Source organism: Leopardus geoffroyi, chromosome B4 (genome assembly GCF_018350155.1).
Source record: "Leopardus geoffroyi isolate Oge1 chromosome B4, O.geoffroyi_Oge1_pat1.0, whole genome shotgun sequence".
Lineage (NCBI taxonomy): Eukaryota > Metazoa > Chordata > Mammalia > Carnivora > Felidae > Leopardus > Leopardus geoffroyi.
This window is the reverse complement of record NC_059341.1, coordinates 142,123,249-142,144,044: the sequence shown is the minus strand read 5'-3', so window position 1 is coordinate 142,144,044 and position 20,796 is coordinate 142,123,249. Positions and strand designations below refer to the sequence as shown.

The window sequence follows — 20,796 nt, the reverse complement described above, 5'->3', positions numbered from 1 at the left end:
TGCCGGGGGCCTCCCTCCAAGACCAGAAACACTTGTTGAACCGAGGGGCAACACCTTCCCTGGGCCCCACTGTAGACCAAGTCCAACCTCTGGCAGGGGTGGGGGGGCTGGTCTCAGAGAAGCAAAGCCGTGATGATTTCATGAACGTGGAAGGACCCAGGAGCCAAGGCCGAGGTAGCACGGTGGGAGCGTGTCAGGCAGCACCCTCAGCCCCAGTGTCCAGTGGCCAAGCACACCCGCTGTCACGGGCAGGCGCCAGTCCCGCACTCACCCCGCTCAGTCCCAGCGGTCACACTTTCACATGCTGTGCCAACTACAGAGCTTAGAGTTTCACGGGATGAGTGAGCCAGGCGACCTCCAATTACGTCCCCGCGGAAACCAGTGCTCTCGGCAGGGAAACGGGGGCTTTTTGGCCAAGACTGAGCCTTACTTAGCTTGCCTTCCCAACGCACCCAGGAGAAGCCTGGGCTGTGGAAACGCAGGAAGACGAGGGCAAGCGAGGGCCCACACCTACCCTGTCCACGCGCTTGTACCTCAGCGGCTTCACGGAGATGGCCTCGCTGATCCACGTGCCTGGCCGGATCCAGTACTCTGCCTCCACCCAGTCTCCCTTGCAGGGCTGGAAACCTGCAAGCAGGGAACCCGTGGTGCTTACTCGGTAACGCCGGTAATTATCAATGTGTGCAATTCATTCTGAAGTTCTGATTCACTGAAACCAGTTCCGTCCTCTCTAACGAGCAGTTTACCAATCTTAGTTCTCATCTAGGTTCACCCGGTTGAACGGAGCAGACGATGTTACCAGACCAACCTTCCCGCAGCTTTACCTTCTCTTGCCTGCGAGGGCAAAGGCAGGCAAATCGGGGAGGGCTGTGGCCAGCGCGGTCACACACCTGGGCCGTACGGTCTCGGGATCCTATCTGCTTTCAAATGGCGCCCACTGTTTTCACAAGTATTACCAACGACTGCAGCAAAACAAGCTGAGCAGCAAATGTCTTACACCTCCAGCTTCTAGGGAGGGCAGGCACATGTGTGGCTTCTCTACTAGGTGGGCACGCCTCTGTGCCAACTCTTTCCAGAAACAGTGTGAGTCCCCTCCCCATCAGGTACACACAGAGTACTCGGTGACAAAGGGAAGTGTGCTCAGAGAGTTGGGGAGTACTCTGTGCCCTTGCCAGATCCCGGGTGTGCCAGGTAGCTGTGCTGTGGCCTGCAGGATGCAAGGTGCCACTGGGCCACAACTGGCAGGGTGGGTGGGAATGTTGGGAAACTGTAGGTTCAGTGACATGACATGGCTTAACCTTCCTGAGGTAAAACACAAGTGGTCTGAACAGGTTTGCTATGATGCTTGGTGTAAAGCTACCACCGATTAGAACCTTTTTGTTATTTTGCAATAAATACTTCTTTTAAAAATATTTCATTTTTTTTAAGTAGGCTCCACCCCCAACGTGGGGTTCAAACTCATGACCCCAAGATCAAGAGTCACACGCTCTACCGACTGAGCCAGCCAGGTGCCCCCGCGATAAACACTTTTGACAGCAATCAGTTCAGAAAACAAAAGTGCATAATTTAAAACTGACTTTGTTTCTCAAGAAAGCTGGTGATCAACACCTAGAGCCCAAACATCTGCTGACATCTACTGATCAGCACGAGGGCCACGGGGGCAGCACTGGTGGTAAGAAACCAGAAGAGACAAACGTGCTGGAGCACCGGCTTCCACGTGAGGTGGTATTTTAAGAGGACACTCCCAGAAGCACAATTTAACAGACCGCAGAGACACGTTTATATGTTGTTTGATAAACCATGGCTTCATTTATCAAATAACTGTTTAATACAATTCTGCTAAATTTTTATTCCAAATCTCTTAGACATACGTGAAAAATGGAGCATTGTGTCAGTTGGATAAAAGTTACTTCAAAGCGAAAACAGTGAAGCAAATTCAAGTAACAGTTTGATTTTCTTTCCCCATCGGAATTATGGAATCAAAGTAAAGACTGTGGGAGATCACTCTGTTGAAGGAAAAATTTGACGTCACTGTGAATTCAGTTTAGAAATTCAACACTGGAGGTAACATTATTTGTTTTTATAGTACAACATGAAAACAAGTTTTGATAAAACAGTAATAAGGCACCATCACACAAACAAGATCCTGACACGTTAAAAAAGCCAACAGGCAGAAATGTACTTGGAACCGTGGTGTGTAAAGTCACGCTTGCTTCCACACATGCCGCGGTGTCCAATGAGCTGGGACACAAGCTGTAGCAGTTAAGATTTAGATGCATTCACAGACACATAGAGGTAGCCAAACCATAAAACGTCAATGACAAAAGTCATCTTAACAAAACAATCAAAACCGCTGGGTCTAGCAGCCCTGGTTTGTCTGCTGCTCCAGCATCTGAATTTCACAGACGTTTGAACCTTTGCAGATGCACTTTGCAAATCAACCAAAACTACGATGGTGCTCCTTTTCGTTTCTTAAGTGAGACCTCTAAATTTTGGTTATGCTTTGTTCAAAATCAGTTGGGAATATTTAACCAAAGTACTGAATAAAATGTGGAACCAAAACTTTTCAGCTTTTGAAGTCTTTTGTAAGTTGCAGTTATTGAAAATACAGCTTGAGGCAGCCTGGGTGTCTTAGTCGGTTGAGCATCCGACATCCGACTCTTGATTTCGGCTGAGGTCATGGTCCTGGGGTTGTGGGATCGAGCCCTGTACTGGGCTCCACACTGAGCGTGGAGCCTCCTTAAGATTCTCTTCCCCCTCCCCCCACTCGTGTTCTCTCGAAGGAAGGAAGGAAGAGAGAAAGAAAGGAAGAGAGAGAGAAAGAGAGAAAGAAAGAAAGAAAAAAGGAGACACAGCTTGTAAACAGGAAGACAGTGACACTGATCTGCACCAAAGCAACGGAGGAAATGAAATAATGAGACCCCAGGAGCCTGCATGGCACATGCAGATTAAAGCTGAAGTCTTATGATTGGATTCAACACTATCCCAACTTGTGTCAAAAGAGTCTTCTAGGGGAACCTGGGTGGCTCAGTTGGTTGAGCGTCCGACTTCGGCTCAGGTCATGATCTCGTGGTTTGTGGGTTTGGGCCCTGCGTTGGGCTCTGTGCTGACAGCTCGGAGCCTGGAGCTTGGTTCGGATAATGTGTCTCCCTCTCTCTCTGCCCCTCCCTAGCTCGTGCTCTGTCTCTATCAAAGATAAACATTAAAAAAAATTTAAAAAAAGAGTCTTCTAACAAAGCCCTTTACTTAAAAAAAAAAAAAAAAAAAATTATTTATTTTGAGACAGAGCAAGCACACGTGGGGGGAAGGGGAAGAGAGAGAGGAAAAGAAATCCCAAGCAGGCTCCTCACTGCAGCACAAAGCCTGAAACGGGGCTTGAACTCATGAACCATGAGATTATGACCTGAGCCAACATCAAGAGTTGGACACTCAACCGACTGAGCCACCCAGGCACCCCAAAGCCCTTTACTTTTTATTGGATAAGTGGATATTCTGCGATGGAATGAATGAAATTGATGAGACCTATAAATTTACAATATCCAAATTTGGTGTAGCATTCAAAAAAATCATAGAGACAACTTATTTGATAGGTTTTAGTTTATGATAATACTTGAATACCTTTGTACTCATAAAGGCAAACAAGACAAAACAAAAAACCAGTACCTGTGAAAACATCTGGCCTGAGATAGTTATACATTTCAAAAGAAAAAAACCCTGGACTTGTATCTTACATTTAGCAGAACTTGTTCTGAGCTTACTAGTATTTCCTCAATTAAAAACGTTACGGCCTACAGGGAGAGCCAATCAAAGGTTTCAGTTTCACATTCATCAACCATACAATACCACTTTGAAGAAGATTCCAGACCACTGTATAAAAAAATAAAATTCAGACACTGAAAAATGCGTATTATTTTTTAGAATACCAGTGACATGGTGTTACAAACACTGAGAAACTAAGATATTATGTACCAAGAATGCAATGACTGAGTAATAAATATTAAGCTGTTTTAATGGACCCAAGTATTTTTTTTTCTAAAAAGAATTTCAGGTTTTGCAATTTCCGAATTAAGCTACTTTAAAGGTCCACCACGATAGTAAGATCAATCCGTTAATTGATATGCAACTATTTCAAAAATGATTTAATTTTAATTAATTTTAACACCGCTTTCTACAGCTCACCTGTGTACCAATCTTGATCCTAACTTATCTGGTCACCCTGGCTATAGCTCTGGCCACTGGAGAGGAATACAGCCATAGTCACAGCGTGAGGTGGGGGTGTGATCCTAACCTTGCTCCCCTCTCTTCTGCTGGCTAATCCCAACCAGAAGCCAGAGGGCCAGGCTGGGCAGTCCATACTGGGCAGGCCTGGGGGCAGAAAGGGGTGGATGCAGAAAGGCAGCAGAGACCGTGTGGTTCCAAAGGATAAAGAACTCTGGCCAAGGGAGAGGGTGGGTGTCAGAGATCTGTGTCGACCCGGGAAGGAGGGGGCCAGCGACTGGGTAGAGGTTTTCAGACAGAACATCTGAGGACCTCAGGGACGTTGCAGATGAAGAGCAGTCCCTGTAGAGGCACACTGGTCACTAAAGAGCACCCTGACGCAGGGCACAGCACCCTGTATGACGTGTGTGGCATTGGGTTCTTGGGCCTAGTGAAAGATCTCAGAAAGGATCCAAGGGATTCACTCTTTATCTCACAAGTGGGTCCGTAAATCAGTTTAATGTGAAAGTAAAGAAACAACCTGACTAATGACCCAGGCTGAGAGCTCAGGCCACACTGGTTATGTGGATATGCAGGTGCCATTGGGCTGACCAGTGCTCACCCTGGAAATAAAGAAGAAAGAAGCAGATCCATCGTACAGACTTTAGACCCATTAGGCCAGTGATTCCCACCCAGGGCCATTGTGTCCCCCAGGGGCCATGTGGCAGCCATGTCTGCAGACGTTCTGGAGTGTCATAGCCGGGGGTTGGGATGGCAGTTACTTGCATCTAGTGGGCAGAGGTCAGGGATGCTGCTAAACACATTGCACAAGTCACAGGCCGGTCACCACAACTGAGTGACCAGCCTCAAATGTTACAGGACAGAGCACGACAGAGCCTGCTTTAGGCTGAGTGTTTAACTCCCTTTCTGCCTTGGCCAAAACGGTTAAGGATTCAATGGATATTCATGTGTAAAACAGCTTGAGCCCTGCTACTGATGTTAAGAATTCCTATGAGTAGAAAATAGGGCACCTGGCTGGCTCAATGGGTAAAAAATGTGACTCTTGATCTTGAGGTTGTAAGTTCGAGCCCCATACAGAGGGCAGAGTTTATATTAAAAAAAAAAAAAAAAAGGGGCGCCTGGGTGGCGCAGTCGGTTAAGCGTCCGACTTCAGCCAGGTCACGATCTCGCGGTCCGTGGGTTCGAGCCCCGCGTCGGGCTCTGGGCTGACGGCTCAGAGCCTGGAGCCTGTTTCCGATTCTGTGTCTCCCTCTCTCTCTGTCCCTCCCCCGTTCATGCTCTGTCTCTCTCTGTCCCCAAAATAAATAAACTTTAAAAAAAAAAAGAAAGAAAAAGAATTCCCATGAGTGTTATTTTTGGGCCTAGATCTGAAATGTCATCCACAAAACTGGGCTGGTGGCCACCACTACCCCTGTAGTCCGAGACTTCGGGGAGCCAGTGATCCTGAGACCCTACCTCCCACCTTCACTGTTCAATATTCACAGGTTCCCACCTCTCCCCAGTGACACCCCTTCCTCAGTCACATCTTGTCGTCCTCCTCCGCTCAAGGTACTGTACATAACTGAACTGACTCAGCCAGGTTACCTTGGAAGGCTTGGGACATAATCTGTGCTTCACCTGGACCCTCCCCACAGAGCCCTTGGTCTGCTCTGCACTCAGGGAGGCTGAGCCTTCCCGTGCCCTAGAGGCACCCCAAGCCGGTCCGCCTCCTGTCCCATCACGTCACTCACGCAGTTCTCGCAGAGCACAGAACACTGTGCTGTCGACTCCCCCTCCCGCCAGAACAGATTCTACGAGCAGTGGGTCGGGAGATGGCCTTCCAACATCTGCTGAATGGCTGCCAAGAAAGAGACAGTATGTTCTGACTCTCCCTCAGGGGAACAAAACACCTAGCCCAATTCTTCCTCTTCTTACCTTCAGATCAGACATTCGCATGGCAGCCTGCCTCCTGCTCTCGTAAATAAACCTGCACCTTTCCACTCAGGCGCTGCTGACCGCTGTGTCCATGCTAGCCCCAACCCAGAGGTAAGGAGCTAGCAGAGAGCACGTGGCCCACAAGCTCTACCATGCGGCCTTATCCAGGAAAGGTCTGCAACCTCTGCTTTGGATTCCCGTTACCTTTCTTCATGTCGTGTTTTCTCGTTCAAGAACGTTCTTCTTGCTGTCTATGGCAGGTCATCAACAATTTGGACTCTCTCAGCTCAAGAAGACGGGAGACTGTGCTGGGGAATCCCTCCACCTATGCCTCAGGTGCCAGTCCTCGTGGTGAACTACTTCTGTACCTTCCAGCAACCGCTGCAGCCTGAACCATGTCCCAGTCTGGGAGTGACTTCCTATTGGCATAGTTACGGGGACCTAGGGATTCCCTTTGGAGCTGAGCAACTGTAGGATCAGTTTTTCCAGAACTGACAGTTTCTCTGACAGAACAGAAAATTTTAAATCCCAGCCACCTAACAAGTTCATTCCAGAAACTCCTAGGGTTATCAATAAAGGTCAGAGTCCTGGCTTTTACATCCGAGAAAAGCAGACAAGCAAGCTGCCTGGTGGGCTGACCTAATTGCCCTCCTGCACTGGGCTCCCTGGCAGCCAAGGTGGAGAGAATTCCAGCTCCTCTCCATGTCTCTATGTGGGGCTGGCAGGGTTAGCAGCTGGAATTCAGCTCAAGAAGCACCTCCTCCAGGCAGCTTTTCCAGTTCCTGCCCAATTCCAAGACGTGTACAGGTCTGTCTCTCCTTGGGAGAGAGCAGGTACACGATAAATGGTTGTTGAGTCAAACTCAAAAATGGCATTAACAAATTATTCATTTAGATATAAAAACAAAATTTGAGTTCAGCTAAAAAAAAACAACAACCCGACACATACTTGTGGAGAGGTACAAGGTTATCCCCAAGCCCTGTGTTAACCCATTTGAAGTACTGTGAGAACAGTCCCCTTATACGTCTGCAACACTGTTGACTTACGTCAGGAACAATACCTCTGTGGAAAGAACAATTACCCGGAAGATCGTGACTCCATTCAACAAATGACACAAAACAAATCACAGCAGTCTATACCACCTACACCACTTGGAGCCAGTGCCTGGCGAAGCCGTTCTAGTCTAAAACCCTCGCAACAAAGCATGCTCAAATTTGACCCTTTCGATATGTATAGCCATCTCAAATCTCAGTCATAAAATGAAAAAGACCCCCGCAAAACCTAACCTTAAATTTAAGTAGAAACCCATCTGACATACCTTCACAAACACTCTCCAGAGAGAAGTACGTGGTCTGACTGATGTAGCCAGCACCTTCCATCAGCGATGTCACACAGCCAATCAGCACTCGGGGGCTGGAGTCTGACAGCCCTCTGCTGCGGTTTTTGCCGTCATCTTCCCATTTATCAGAGACAGCTTCCACCTGTAAGACAAACGAACCACTATTCAAACCACAAGAGGACCACAAGAAAAGCAACTGCAGGCCAGTATCTCTTAGGACGTAAGTATTAAAAATGCTCCATCAAATACCAGCAAACCAAATATGGCAGTGTTTTAAAAGGGTTACACACCACGCTCAAGGCGGGTTTATTCAGAATGCAAAGACAGTTCAACATACCAGTCAATAGAATACACCTCACACTGGGTAGGCATTTGACAAAACAACATCCTCTCACGAGAGAACACTCAAACCAGGAACATAAGGAGACTTCCTCAACATGATAAAGCCCATGTATGAAAAACCCACAACTAGCATCACACTCAATGATGGTAAGACTAAAAGCTTTTTCCCTAGGATAAGGAACTAGGCAAGGATTTTGCTACCTCTGTTTAAAAAAAGTGTTGAATGATATTTAGTCTTCCAATCCATGAGCACGGAATGTTTTTCCATTTCTTTGTATCTTCTTCAATTTCCTTCATAAGCTTTCTATAGTTTTCAGTGTACAGATCTTTTACATCTTTGGTTAGGTTTATTCCTAGGTATTTTATGATTCTTGGTGCAATTGTGAATGGGATCAGTTTCTTTATTTCTTTCTGTTGCTTCATTATTGGTGTATACAAATGCAACCCAAAGCAATCTACACATTCAATGCAATCCCAATCAAAATTGCACCAGCATTCTTCTCAAAGCTAGAACAAACAATCCTAAAATTTGTATGGAACCACAAAAGACCCTGAACAGCCAAAGTAATTTTGAAGAAGAAAACCAAAGCAGGAGGCATCACAATCCCAGACTTTAGCCTCTACTACAAAGCTGTAATCATCAAGACAGCGTGGTATTGGCACAAAAACAGACACATAGACCAATGGAATAGAATAGGGACCCCAGAACTAGACCCACAAATGTATGGCCAACTAATCTTTGATAAAGCAGGAAAGAATATCCAATGGAAAAAAGACAGTCTCTTTGGCAAATGGTGGGAGAACTGGACAGCAGCATGCAAAAGGATGAAACTAGACCACTTTCTTACATCATACACAAAAATAAACTCCAAATGGATGAAAGATCTGAATGTGAGACAGGAAACCATCAAAACCCCAGAGGAGAAAGCAGGAAAAAACCTCTTTGACCTCAGTGCAGCAATTTCTTACTCAACACCTCTCCAAAGGCAAGGGAATTAAAAGCAAAAATGAACTATTGGGACCTCATCAAGATAAAAAGCTTCTGCACTGCAAGGGAAACAGTCAAAAAGACTAAAAGGCAACTGACGGAATGAGAAAAGATATTTGCAGATGGCATATCAGATAAAGGGCTACAAAAACCAGTTGTATCTGTATGCATTTGCAATGATCATTCCAAAAAAGGAAATTAAGAAAACAATTCCATGGGGCACCTGGGTGGCTCAGTCAGTTAAGTGTCCAACTTTGGCTCAGGTCATGATATCATGGTTTTGAGTTCGAGCCCCGTGTCAGGCTCTGCACTGGCAGCACACAGCCTGCTTGGGATTCTCTCTTTCCCCCCCCCTCTCTTCACCCCTCCCACATGCACGTGTGCTCTCTCTCTCTCAAAATAAATAAACTTAAAAAAGAGAAAACAATTCCACTTACAATACCATCAAAAAGAGTAAAACACTTAGAAATAAAGTTGACCATGGGCACCTGAGTTGCTCAGCTGGTTAAGTGTCTGACTTCGGTTCAGGTCATGATCTCAATTTGTGAGTTCGAGCCCCACGTCGGGCCCTTATGCTGACAGCTCAGAGCCTGGAGCCTGCTTCAGATTCTGTGTCTCCCTCTCTCTCTGCCCTTCCCCCCTCACACTCTGTCTCTCTCTCTCTCTCTCTCTCTCTCTCTCAAAAATAAATAAACATTAAAAAAAAAAAAAAACAAAGGCAATTAAAAAAAGGATAAATTGGATTTCACCAGAATTTAAAACCTCTGTGTACTGAAGGGCACTATCAAGAAATACTGGAAAACTAACCCACAGAATATGAAAAATATTTTGTAAATCACATATCTGTTAAGAGATTAACATCCAGAATATGTAAATTCTTTTTTTTTTTTTTTAATTTTTTTTGTTTTTGTATTTGAAAGAGAGAGAGCACGTGTGCATGAGCAGAGGAGGGGCAGAGAGAGAGACACAGAATCTGAAACAGGCTTCAGGCTCTGAGCTGTCAGCACAGATCCTGATGCGGGGCTTGAACTCACGAATTGTGAGATCAGGACCTGAACCGAAGTCGGCCACTTAACTGACTGAACCACCCAGGAACCCCTGTAAAGAACTTCTCTAACTGAACAAGAAAATAAACAAGACAATTAAAATATGGTTAAAGGACTTAAATAAACATTTCTTGAAAGATGACAGATAATGGGGCGCCTGGGTGGCGCAGTCGGTTAAGCGTCCGACTTCAGCCAGGTCACGATCTCGCGGTCCAGGAGTTCGAGCCCCGCGTCGGGCTCTGGGCTGATGGCTCAGAGCCTGGAGCCTGTTTCCGATTCTGTGTCTCCCTCTCTCTCTGCCCCTCCCCCGTTCATGCTCTGTCTCTCTCTGTCCCAAAAATAAATAAACGTTGAAAAAAAAAAAGTTTAAAAAAAATTAAAAAAAAAAAAAAAAAGATGACAGATAAATGGCCAATAAGCATATGAGAAGATGTTCAACATCAATGATTATTAGGGAAAGGCAAGTCAAAACCACAATAAGATACCACTTTGTATCCACTAGGATGGCTACTGTGAAAAGAACGTAAAGTCGGGGCACCTGGGTGGCGCAGTCGGTTGAGCGTCCGACTTCAGCCAGGTCACGATCTCGCGGTCCGGGAGTTTGAGCCCCGCGTCAGGCTCTGGGCTGATGGCTCAGAGCCTGGAGCCTGTTTCCGATTCTGTGTCTCCCTCTCTCTCTGCCCCTCCCCCGTTCATACTCTGTCTCTCTCTGTCCCAAAAATAAATAAACGTTGAAAAAAAAAAATTAAAAAAAAAAAAAAAAAAAAAAAAAAAAGAACGTAAAGTAACTGTAATCCCTGTGCATTACTGGGGGGAATATAAAATGGTGTCTCTACTACGGAAAGTTTACTGTTTCCTCAAAAAGCTAAACACAAAATTACTATATGACTCTGCAATTCCACTCCAAGGTATATACCCAAAAGAGAACAAGGACTCTAAGACACCTGTTCACAGCAGCACTATTCAGAATAACCAAAAGGCAGAAACATCCCAAGTGTTCATCAACAGGTGGGTGTACAGGGGCGCTTGGGTGGCTCAGTTGGTTGAGCGTCCGACTTCGGCTCAGGTCATGATCTCACGGTTCATGAGTTCGAGCCCCGCGTCAGGCTCTGTGCTGACAGCTCGGAGCCTGGAGCCTGCTTCAGATTCTGTGTCTCCCTCTCTCTGCCCCTCCTCTGCTCATGCTCTGTCTCTCTCAAAAATAAATAAATATCATAAAATTAAAATACAACAGATGAGTGTACAAAGTGTAGTCTATACACACAATGGAATATTATCCAACCATCAAAAGTAATAAAATTCTGATACATGTTACATGGGTAAACCTTGAAAATATTCTGCAAAGTTTGATAATGCAAACACAAACGGGCAACAATCACATGCTTCCACTGAGATACTAGAAGTGTCAAATTCAGAGACAGGAAGTAGAATAGCAAATTCTTGTTTTAGGGATGATGAAAAAGTTGTGAAAATAGTGGTAACGGGTGCACAACATGAATGTTCTTAATGTCACTGGACTGTACACCTACAGATGATTAAAATGGTAAATGTATGTATATTTTACCACAATAAAACCTACATAAAAATATGCAAAGAAATTGCACATCCTTCATGAAATCAGTCAATACTACCTAACATTGGTAAATCAAGCAAAGGTGTAAGCATATTGTTCAAGTGAATCAGGAATCTACTGATGAGCTAAGAACAGAAACCAAGAAAAGACATTTCCCCAGAGAAGACATCCGGATGGCCAACAGACACTTGAAAAGATGCTCAACATCACTCATCGTCAGGGAAATACAAATCAAAACCATGAGATACCACCTCACACCTATCAGAACGGCTAAAATCAACAACACAAGAAACAAAAGGTGTTGGCGAGGCTGTGGAGAAACGGGAACCCTTCTTGCATTGTTGGTCGGAATGGAAACTGGTGCAGCCACCGTAGAAGACAGTGTGAAGGTTCCTCGAAAAGTTAAAAACTGGGGCGCCTGGGTGGCGCAGTCGGTTGGGCGTCCGACTTCAGCCAGGTCACGATCTCGCGGTCCGGGAGTTCGAGCCCCGCGTCGGGCTCTGGGCTGATGGCTCAGAGCCTGGAGCCTGTTTCCGATTCTGTGTCTCCCTCTCTCTCTGCCCCTCCCCCGTTCATGCTCTGTCTCTCTCTGTCCCAAAAATAAATAAACGTTGAAAAGTTAAAAACAGAATTACCCTATGATCCAGGAATCACACTACTGGGTATTTACCCCCAAAACACAAATACCCTAATTTAAAGGGATACACGTATCCCCCAGCTTTATAGCAGCATTAGCTACGAGAGCCAAAACATGGAAGGAGCTCAAGTGTCCACCGACCGATGAACGCATAAAGAAGATGTAGTAAATACATACAGCGAAAATTTACTCAGCCATAAAAAAAATGAAATCTTATCATTCACAACAACATGGGTAAAGATACGGCATAACGGTAAATAAAAGAAGTCACCTAGGAAAAGACATACAATATGATTTCACTCATATGCAGAATTTAAAACACAAATGAGCTAAGGGGGAAAAAAGGAGAGACAAACCAAAATATAAGACTCATAACTATACCAAAAAAACTGATGGTTACCAGATGGGAGGTGGGTGGGTGGGGGATAGGTGAAATAGGTGATGGGAATTAAAGTTTAAAAAATTAAATAAAAATGAAAATGACACTTGAATCCTAGTAGTGTCTCTGCTAAAGGTACAGCAAGCCAAGGATGGGGAGTGGGAGAAATGAAGACTGGACAGGCTGATGAGGTGAGATCATGCTTGAAAAAGAAGCTATGCAGAAAATTCTGCCCAGAGAAAAAGTTCCTGTTTTAAAAGCTTATGGCAGATTGTGGTAACAGTTGCAAAACTCTCTGAATATATTAAAACCCCGAACTGTACACTTTAAATGGGTGAACTGTACAATATTAATTACATCTCAATAAAACTCTTACCAAAAAGAAAACTCTAATTTCCCCATATAGAAACTTTAATTTAAAAAAGCTGAACCCAACAAAAAAGGGATAAAGAACATAAAAAATAACTCATGGGAAAAATGTAAAAAATTAATCTGCTTCAAGGCTTAAATTCAAGTTAAATTTATGAGGTCACTTTTCACTTATTATTAGAGTGGCAAAGATTTCAGAGACTGATAATATACACATCCTTGACAACTCTGAATAACAAGCAGTCTCTCATTCTGCTCCTGTGAGTATAAATTAATTTGTATATTACTGGACGATAACCTGATAACCACTGAAATGTTGGGTGTGTATATCCTTTGACTTAACAATTCCACTTCTAAACATTATAGCATAAAAATACCATTTAAAAAATTTTTTTTTTTCAACGTTTATTTATTTTTGGGACAGAGAGAGACAGAGCATGAACGGGGGAGGGGCAGAGAGAGAGGGAGACACAGAATCGGAAACAGGCTCCAGGCTCCGAGCCATCAGCCCAGAGCCTGACGCGGGGCTCAAACTCACGGACCGCGAGATCGCGACCTGGCTGAAGTCGGACGCTTAACCGACTGCGCCACCCAGGCGCCCCTAAAAATACCATTTTTAAATGGAAAAAAAATTAACAAAAGAATCCACTAATTATATTTGCTAACTGGATAACAAAGGGTCTACTCTTTCCACCATCTTGGAGCCTGTGGAGGTCTGCTGGGAACAGGACTCTGAAAGTGACAAATACGTCTGGAAAGCTGTGGTCCAAAGTCATTTTTGCTGGCTGCAGAGGGGTCTCTGGAACCAGAGAGAGCACACAGCTCTTCTTAAAAGTGAAGGTGTTTATGCTCCAGATGAAACTGATTTCTATTTAGGCAAGAGATATGCTTACATGTACAAGGCAAAGAACAATACAGTGACTCCTGGTGGCAAATCAAACAAAACCAGATAGAGTAATCTGGTGAAAAGTTATGCTCATGCTCATGGAATCAGCGGCATGGTTCTTGCCAAATTCTGAAGCAACCTTCCTGCTAAAGCCACTGGGCACAGAATCCATGGGATGCTGTACCCCTTGAGGATTTAAAATAACTGGAAAGTAAATAAATACAGGTGTAGATTTGTTCTCTTGTATTTAGAAAAAAGGGTCCAATGATTCTTTTTTTAAAAAAAATTTATTTTTAAGTAATCTCTACACCCAATGTAGGACATTTTCAAACCCACAACTCTGAGATCAAGAGTTGCACTCTCAGGGACTTCAACACCCCACTTACCGCAACGTATAGATCATCTAAACAGAAAATCAACAATGAAACAATGGCTTTAAATGATACACTGACCAGATGGACTTAACAGATATATTTAGAACATTACATCCTAAAGCAGAATACACATTCTTCTCCAGTGCACATGGAACGTTCTCCAAAATAGATCACATACTGGGACACAAATCAGCCCTCAACAAGTACAAAAAGATCAAAATCATACCATGCATATTTTCAGACCACAATGCTATGAAACTCAAAATCAACGACAAGAAAAAATGTAGAAAGATAAATACTTGGAGACTAAAGACCATCCTACTAAAGAATGAATGGGCTAACCAAAAAGTTAAAGAGGAAATTAAAAAGTACATAGAAACCAATGAAAACGATAACACCACAGCCCCAAACCTCCAGGATGCAGCAAAGGTGGTCATATGAGGGAAGTATATAGCAATCCAGGCCTTCCTAAGGAAGGAAGGAAGGTCAGATACACAACCTAACCTTAAGTCTTAAAGAGCTGGAAAACGGGGTGCCTGGGTAGCTCAGCTGGTTAAGCATCCGACTTTGGCTCAGGTCATGATCTCACAGTTAGTGAGTTCGAGCCCCACATCAGGCTCTGTGCTGACAGCTTAGAGCCTGGAGCCTACTTCGGACTCTGTGTCTCCCTCTCTCTCTGCTACTCCTCTGCTCACGCAGTCTCTCTCTCTCTCTCTCTCCTCCAAAAATAAATAAAAAATAAAAAACACATTAAAAAAAAAAAAGCTGGAAAAAGAACAGCAAATAAAACCCCAAACCAGCAGAAGACAGGAAATAATAAAGGTCAGAGCAGAAATCAATGCTATCTAAACCAAAAAAACCCAAAACAACAACAACAAAAACAAAACAAAACAAAACAAAACCAGTAGAACAGATCAATGAAACCAGAAGCTGGTTCTTTGAAAGAATCAACAAAATTGATAAACCACTAGCCAGTTTGATCAGAAAGGAAAAGGACCCAAATAAAATCAAGAACGAAAGAGGAGAGATCACATCAACACGGCAGAAATACAAACAAAGTAAGAGAATATTACGAAGAATTTTATGCCGACAAAATAGGCAATCTGGAAGAAATGGACAAATTCCTAGAAACATATAAACCACTGAAACAGGAAGAAATAGAAAATTTGAACAGACCCACAACCAGTAAAGAAATTGAATTAGTAGTAAAAAATGTCCCAAAAAACAAGGGCCCAGGGCCGGATGCCTTTCCAGGGGAATTCTACCAAACATTTAAAGAAGAGTTAACACCTATTCTCTTGAAGCTGTTGCAAAAAACAGAAACGGAAGGAAAACTTTCAAACTCTTTCTATGAAGCCAACATTACCTTGATTCCCTAAAAGGACACCTAAAAAAGGAGAACCATAGACCAATTTCCCTGATGAACATGGATGCAAAAATCCTCAACAAAATACTAGCCAACTGGATCAAATAATACATTAAAAAAATTATTCACCAGGATCAAGTGGGATGTATACCTGGGATGCAGGGCTGGTTCATCACATCAATAAAAGAAAGGACAAGAACCACGTGATACTGTCAATAGGTGCAGAGAAAGCATTCGACAAAATACAGCATCCTTTCTTGATAAAAACCCTCAAGAAAGTAAGAACAGAAGGATCATGCCTCAAGATCATAAAAGCCATATATGAAAGACCCACCGCTAATATCCTCAATGGGGAAAAACTGAGAGCTTTCCCCCTAAGGTCAGGAACAAGACAGGGATGTCCACTCTCGCCACTGTTATTCAACATGGTATTGGAAGCCTTAGCCTCAGCAATCAGACAACACAAAGAAATAAAAGGCATCCAAATTGGCCAGGAGGGGGTCAGACTTTCACTCTTCACAGATGACATAATACTCTATATGGAAAACCCAAAAAATTCCACCAATAAACTGCTAGAAGTAATCAACGAATTCAGCAAAATCACAAAATATAAAATCAATGCACAAAAATCAGTTGCATTCCTATACACCAATAATGAAGCAATAGAAACACAAATCAAGGAACTGATCCCATTTATAATTGTACTAAAACCCATAAAATACCTAAGAATAAATCCAACCAAAGAAGTGAAAAATCTACACACTGAAAACTATAGAAAACTTATGAAAGAAATTGAAAAAGACACAAAAAGTGGAAAAATATTCCAAGCTCCTGGATAGGAAGAACAAATATAGTTAAAATGTCAATACTACCCAAAACAATCTACATTATCAAAATAACACATTCCTCACAGAACTAGAACAAACAATCCTAAATTTGTATGGAACCACAAAAGACCCCAATTAGCCAAAGCAATCTTGAAAAAGAAAACCAAAGCAGGAGGCATCACAATCCCAGACTTCAAGCTATTCTACAAAGCTGTAATCATCAAGACAGTATGGTACTGGCACAAAAACAGATACTCAGATCAATGGAACAGAATAGAGAACCCAGAAATGGACCCGGAGACGTGTGACCACCTAATCTTTGACAAAGCAGGAAAGAATATCCATGAAATAAAGACAGTCTCTTCAGCAAATAGTGCTGGGAAAACAGGACAGCGACAGGCAGAAAAATGAACCTGGACCACTTTCTTACACCAGACACAAAAATAAACTCAAAATGGATGAAAGACCTCTATGTAAGACAGAAAGCCATCAAAATCCTCAAGGAGAAAGTGGGCAAAAACCTCTTTGACGTTGACTGCAGCAACTTCTTACTCAACATGTCTCCAGAGGCAAGGGAAACCAAAGCAAAAATGAACTATTGGGACCTCATCAAAATAAAAGCTTCTGCACAGAGAAGGAAACAATCAGCAAAACTAAAAGGCAACCACTGGAATGGGAAAAGATATGTGCAAATGACATAACAGATAAAGGGTTAGTATCCAAAATCTATAAAGAACTTATCAAACCCAACACCCAAAAAACAAATCCAGTGATGAAATGGGAAAAAGACATAGACACTTCTCCAAAGACATCCAGATGGCCAACCGACTCACGAAAAAAATGCTCAACGTCACTCATCATCAGGGAAATACAAATCAAAACCACAATGAGATACCACCTCACACCTCAGAATGGCTAACATTAACAACTCAGGCAACAACAGATGTCCGGGAGGATGCGGAGAAAGAGATCTCTTTTGCGCTGCTGGTGGGAATGCAAACTGGTGCAGCCACTCTGGAAAACAGCATGGAGGTTCTCAAAAAATTAAAAATAGAACTACCCTATGACCCAGCAATTACACTACTAGGTATTTACCAAAGGGATCCAGGTATGCTGTTTTGAAGGGGCAGATGCACCCCAATGTTTATAGCACCGCTACCAACAATAGCCAAAGTGTGGAAAGAGCCCAAATGTCCATTGATGGATGAATGGATAAAGAAGATGTGGTATATATATACAATGGAATATTGGCAATAAAAAAGAACGAAATCTTGCCATTTGTAACTACAAGGATGGAACCAGAGGATATTATGCTAAGCGAAATTAGTCAAAGGAAAACAAATATCATGTGACTTCACTCATATGAAGACTTTAAGATACAAAACAGATGAACATAAGGGAAGGGAAGCAAAACATAAAAACAAAACATAAAAGACTCAAATACAGAGAACAAACAGGGGTTGCTGGAGAGGTTGTGGGGGGGTGGGCTAAATAGGTAAGGGGCTTAAGGAATCTACTCCTGAAATCACGTGCTAACTTGGATGTACATTATAAAAAATATGTAAATTATAGAAAGTAACAACAACAACAAAAAGAGTTGCACTCTCCACTGACCGAGCCAGCCAGGCACCCTAATGATTAACATTTTTAACAAATTTTTAAAAGACTGTAAGAAATACTCATGTTGGGGCTCCTGGGTAGCTCAGTCAGTTGGGTGTCCGACTCTTGATAACTGGCTCAGGTCACGATCTCACAGTTTGTGGGATTGAGCCCTGAATCTGGCTCTGCACTAATAATGGTGCAGAGCCCACCTGGGATTCATTCTTTCTTTCTGCCCCTCCCTCACTTGTGCATGCGTGTGCACGCTCTCTCAAAATAAATAAGCATTAAAAAAAGAAATAGAAATGTTAAGTGTTCTTTTCCAGAGCATAAAATTACCAATGAGCTTTACTTCCTAAATTACAAATTTCTGTAGTCTGAATAACATATGATGACCACTGTTGGTTTTTTAAGGCAGAAATCATTATAAAAACGAAAGCAGCCCCAAGAAGGTACATTCCACTCCCTGTCTCTCCCACGTTGTCTGTAAGAGGTTAACTAAACAGAAGGATGGATGGGCACCTGGGTGGCTCAGTTGATCAAGCATCTGACTTTGGCTCAGGTCATGATTGTTCGGGGATTGGAGCCCTGTGTCAGGATCTGTGTGGAAGCTCAGAGCTGAAGCCTGCTTCGGAATCTGTCTCCCTCTCTCTGCCCCTCCCCCCTTGCGCTCTGTCTCTGTCTCAAAAATAAATAAACATGAAAAATTTTTTTAATTGAAAAAAAAAAAAAGGGATGGAAACATAAAACCCCATGGTGAAGACAGACTTCACAAACAACTCAGGCCTTACCCTAATTGCTCTCAGTCCACTCGACACTTTATCTTCTTGCACAAGTGCAATAACTTCCTGTCCAACATTCAGAAGCACTTTGCTAGTCACAGCCTCACTGGAGAAGTAGATCAAATCATCAATCATGCCATAATCGCCGCAGTACCTTGTCACGACACCCTGGACGGTTTTCAGCTTGGCGTCACCTGAGATGCATGAACAAAGACGTTACAAGGCCCATGAGTAAAGCAAGCCCACCCTATAATTAAGCCCCACCAGAGAAAGATGGAGGACAGGCGCATCTAGGAAGTTTGGAACCCTCTGCAGTGGGGGGGGGGGGGGGGGGGGGGGGGGGGGGGGTTGGTCTTCAGAAAGCAGGGTTTTTGAGGTAGACTGCCCAAGTTCCTCTGAGGGGTGTCACAGGCAGCAGACTCAGTGGGGAGAGCTCAGACTCGAGAGCCACACCACCTGGGTTTGAATCCCAGCTCTCCTGCTGCCACTTTATCTCTGGGCTAGGTCCTTCCCCATTAACCGTGCTGGGCCTCTTCCCAATTGTAAAGTGGAGACAGTTACAGTCTCCACCCAAGACAGCTGTCTGGGTGGCGGAGGCGAGCGGCCGGCCCAGGTTATAAAGCACCACTGTCCTACGCTGGCGTCTGGAGAACCATCGCCCTGTGCTGGGATTACCACCCTCCCGCCTCTCCAATCCCGCCGGCAACGGCGTTAGCAGATTCTGTGTCCCCTCCCCAAACGAGGTGCTCCAGGAGATTCCGGGCTTGGGGTGAAGTCTGGCCCAGAGACAGGGCACGCGCCCGTCCACGCGGCGCGCCTCCCCACCACCGCCAGCAAGCCCGGCGCGGGAGCTCCGGCCGAGGTTCCCAGCCCGGATTTAACCGGCAGGCCCCGGGCTGATTGAAGGGACTGGCTCCAGGTTATAGACGGCGATGCGGGCGTCAGCAGGTCTGAGTACATACGGCTCGCAGCGCGCTGCCCTCAACTCCTAACGCGCCGGCTGCGGCTTCGGGCCCTTCTCAGGAGGACGTCACGTCTTTGGCCAGAGAAAGCGACTGCACAATCAGCACCCTGAGTCCAGTCAGCTCAAGGTCACCAGGTACCAGAGTCCCAACACAGTCCAGACCGGACCAAGAGAGCCTCAAAGGCCTTCTCGAGAGGAAAGGCAGGACAACATAGGACTGCGAAAGGACAACTGCGACGGATCAGGCTGAACTGCGAAAGGACAACCTGGGACAGCTCGGGCTGCACTTTTCAGAGCTTTCCAAACACGCAACCGCAAGTGGCAGTGACGACAGAAACGAGAAAGCCCGCCGCGCTTAACACTTAAAAGCGGAAACAAGAAGGACCCGGAGGCGGCGCAAACCCAAAGGAAGACCAACGCCCTAAATCATAGTCCACACGAGGCCTTGCTCAGCTACGGTCATACCTTCGCTTTGACCTCAAAGAGCGAAGGATAGGCGGCAGCATCTCTCAGAGCGCGCTCACGATGCACAGCGGCTCGCGGCCGGAAACTCCATCAGGGACCCCGGGACCACGACCTCACGACCTCCGGCTCCCGTCCCCCTCCTCCCACTTCCGAACAGCCCTGCATTCTGTTTGGCCTCAGGCTCCGGCGGCTCGAGCAACACACCCCGGGACACCCAGGCCCCGGGCCCTACCCCCAGGCACCTTCCGCGAGCTCGGGCCCCGGCTGCCCGGCCTCCTCCCCCTCGGAGCCGTCCGCCCTCCTCCAGAAGAACGCCACCAGCTTGGCCGCGAGGCGCAGCATGGCCCTGCCACCTCTCTAGATGTCCTCACGCGGGCAAGCGGTCCGCTGCCCAGGACCAATGGACTTGTCGCGCCTGCGCCTGCGCACCCGCTCTCTCGCCCCCCCTCCCGCTTTGAGACTTCGGCCAATGGGCTCTCTCCGCCCGCGCCTGCGCAGGCGCCCGCTGTCTCGGCCAATGGGGTTGCTGCGTGCGCCACGACCGTTAGTAGTCGGCGGTTGGCCGTTGGCGACGGTTGACACGCGGCTCAGCTAGGCGAGGTGCCAGGTGGGCGAGAGGGCCACGCGCTGTCACGCGGTGGGCGGGGCCTTTGCGTGCGCGCGGCCTACGTGTCCGTCCGCCTCCCTTCAGCGCGCACCTCTCCGCCGCGAGGCGGTTCTGTTTCCGA

At 45.3% G+C, this 20,796-nt stretch overlaps 1 protein-coding gene across 3 annotated transcripts in view; it reads right to left on the bottom strand.

Annotated features, from left to right (window-relative positions):
- Positions 1 to 20,526, bottom strand: part of MOV10L1 (Mov10 like RISC complex RNA helicase 1) — a 73,224-nt gene extending 52,698 nt beyond the window's left edge. For 2 of the 3 annotated variants that reach the window (XM_045462617.1, XM_045462618.1), the window contains exons 1-4: positions 20,311 to 20,525; positions 18,649 to 18,833; positions 7,451 to 7,613; positions 515 to 627 (exon numbers count right to left, since the gene is read on the bottom strand). In XM_045462617.1, coding sequence (XP_045318573.1) covers positions 515 to 627; positions 7,451 to 7,613; positions 18,649 to 18,833; positions 20,311 to 20,410 — 561 coding nt within the window. In that variant the 5' untranslated portion in view covers positions 20,411 to 20,525. Of the gene's footprint in view, positions 1 to 514; positions 628 to 7,450; positions 7,614 to 18,648; positions 18,834 to 20,310 lie in introns of all 3 variants that reach the window. The other variant, XM_045462619.1, reaches the window with a different exon arrangement.
- Positions 20,527 to 20,796: the final 270 nt, after the last annotated feature.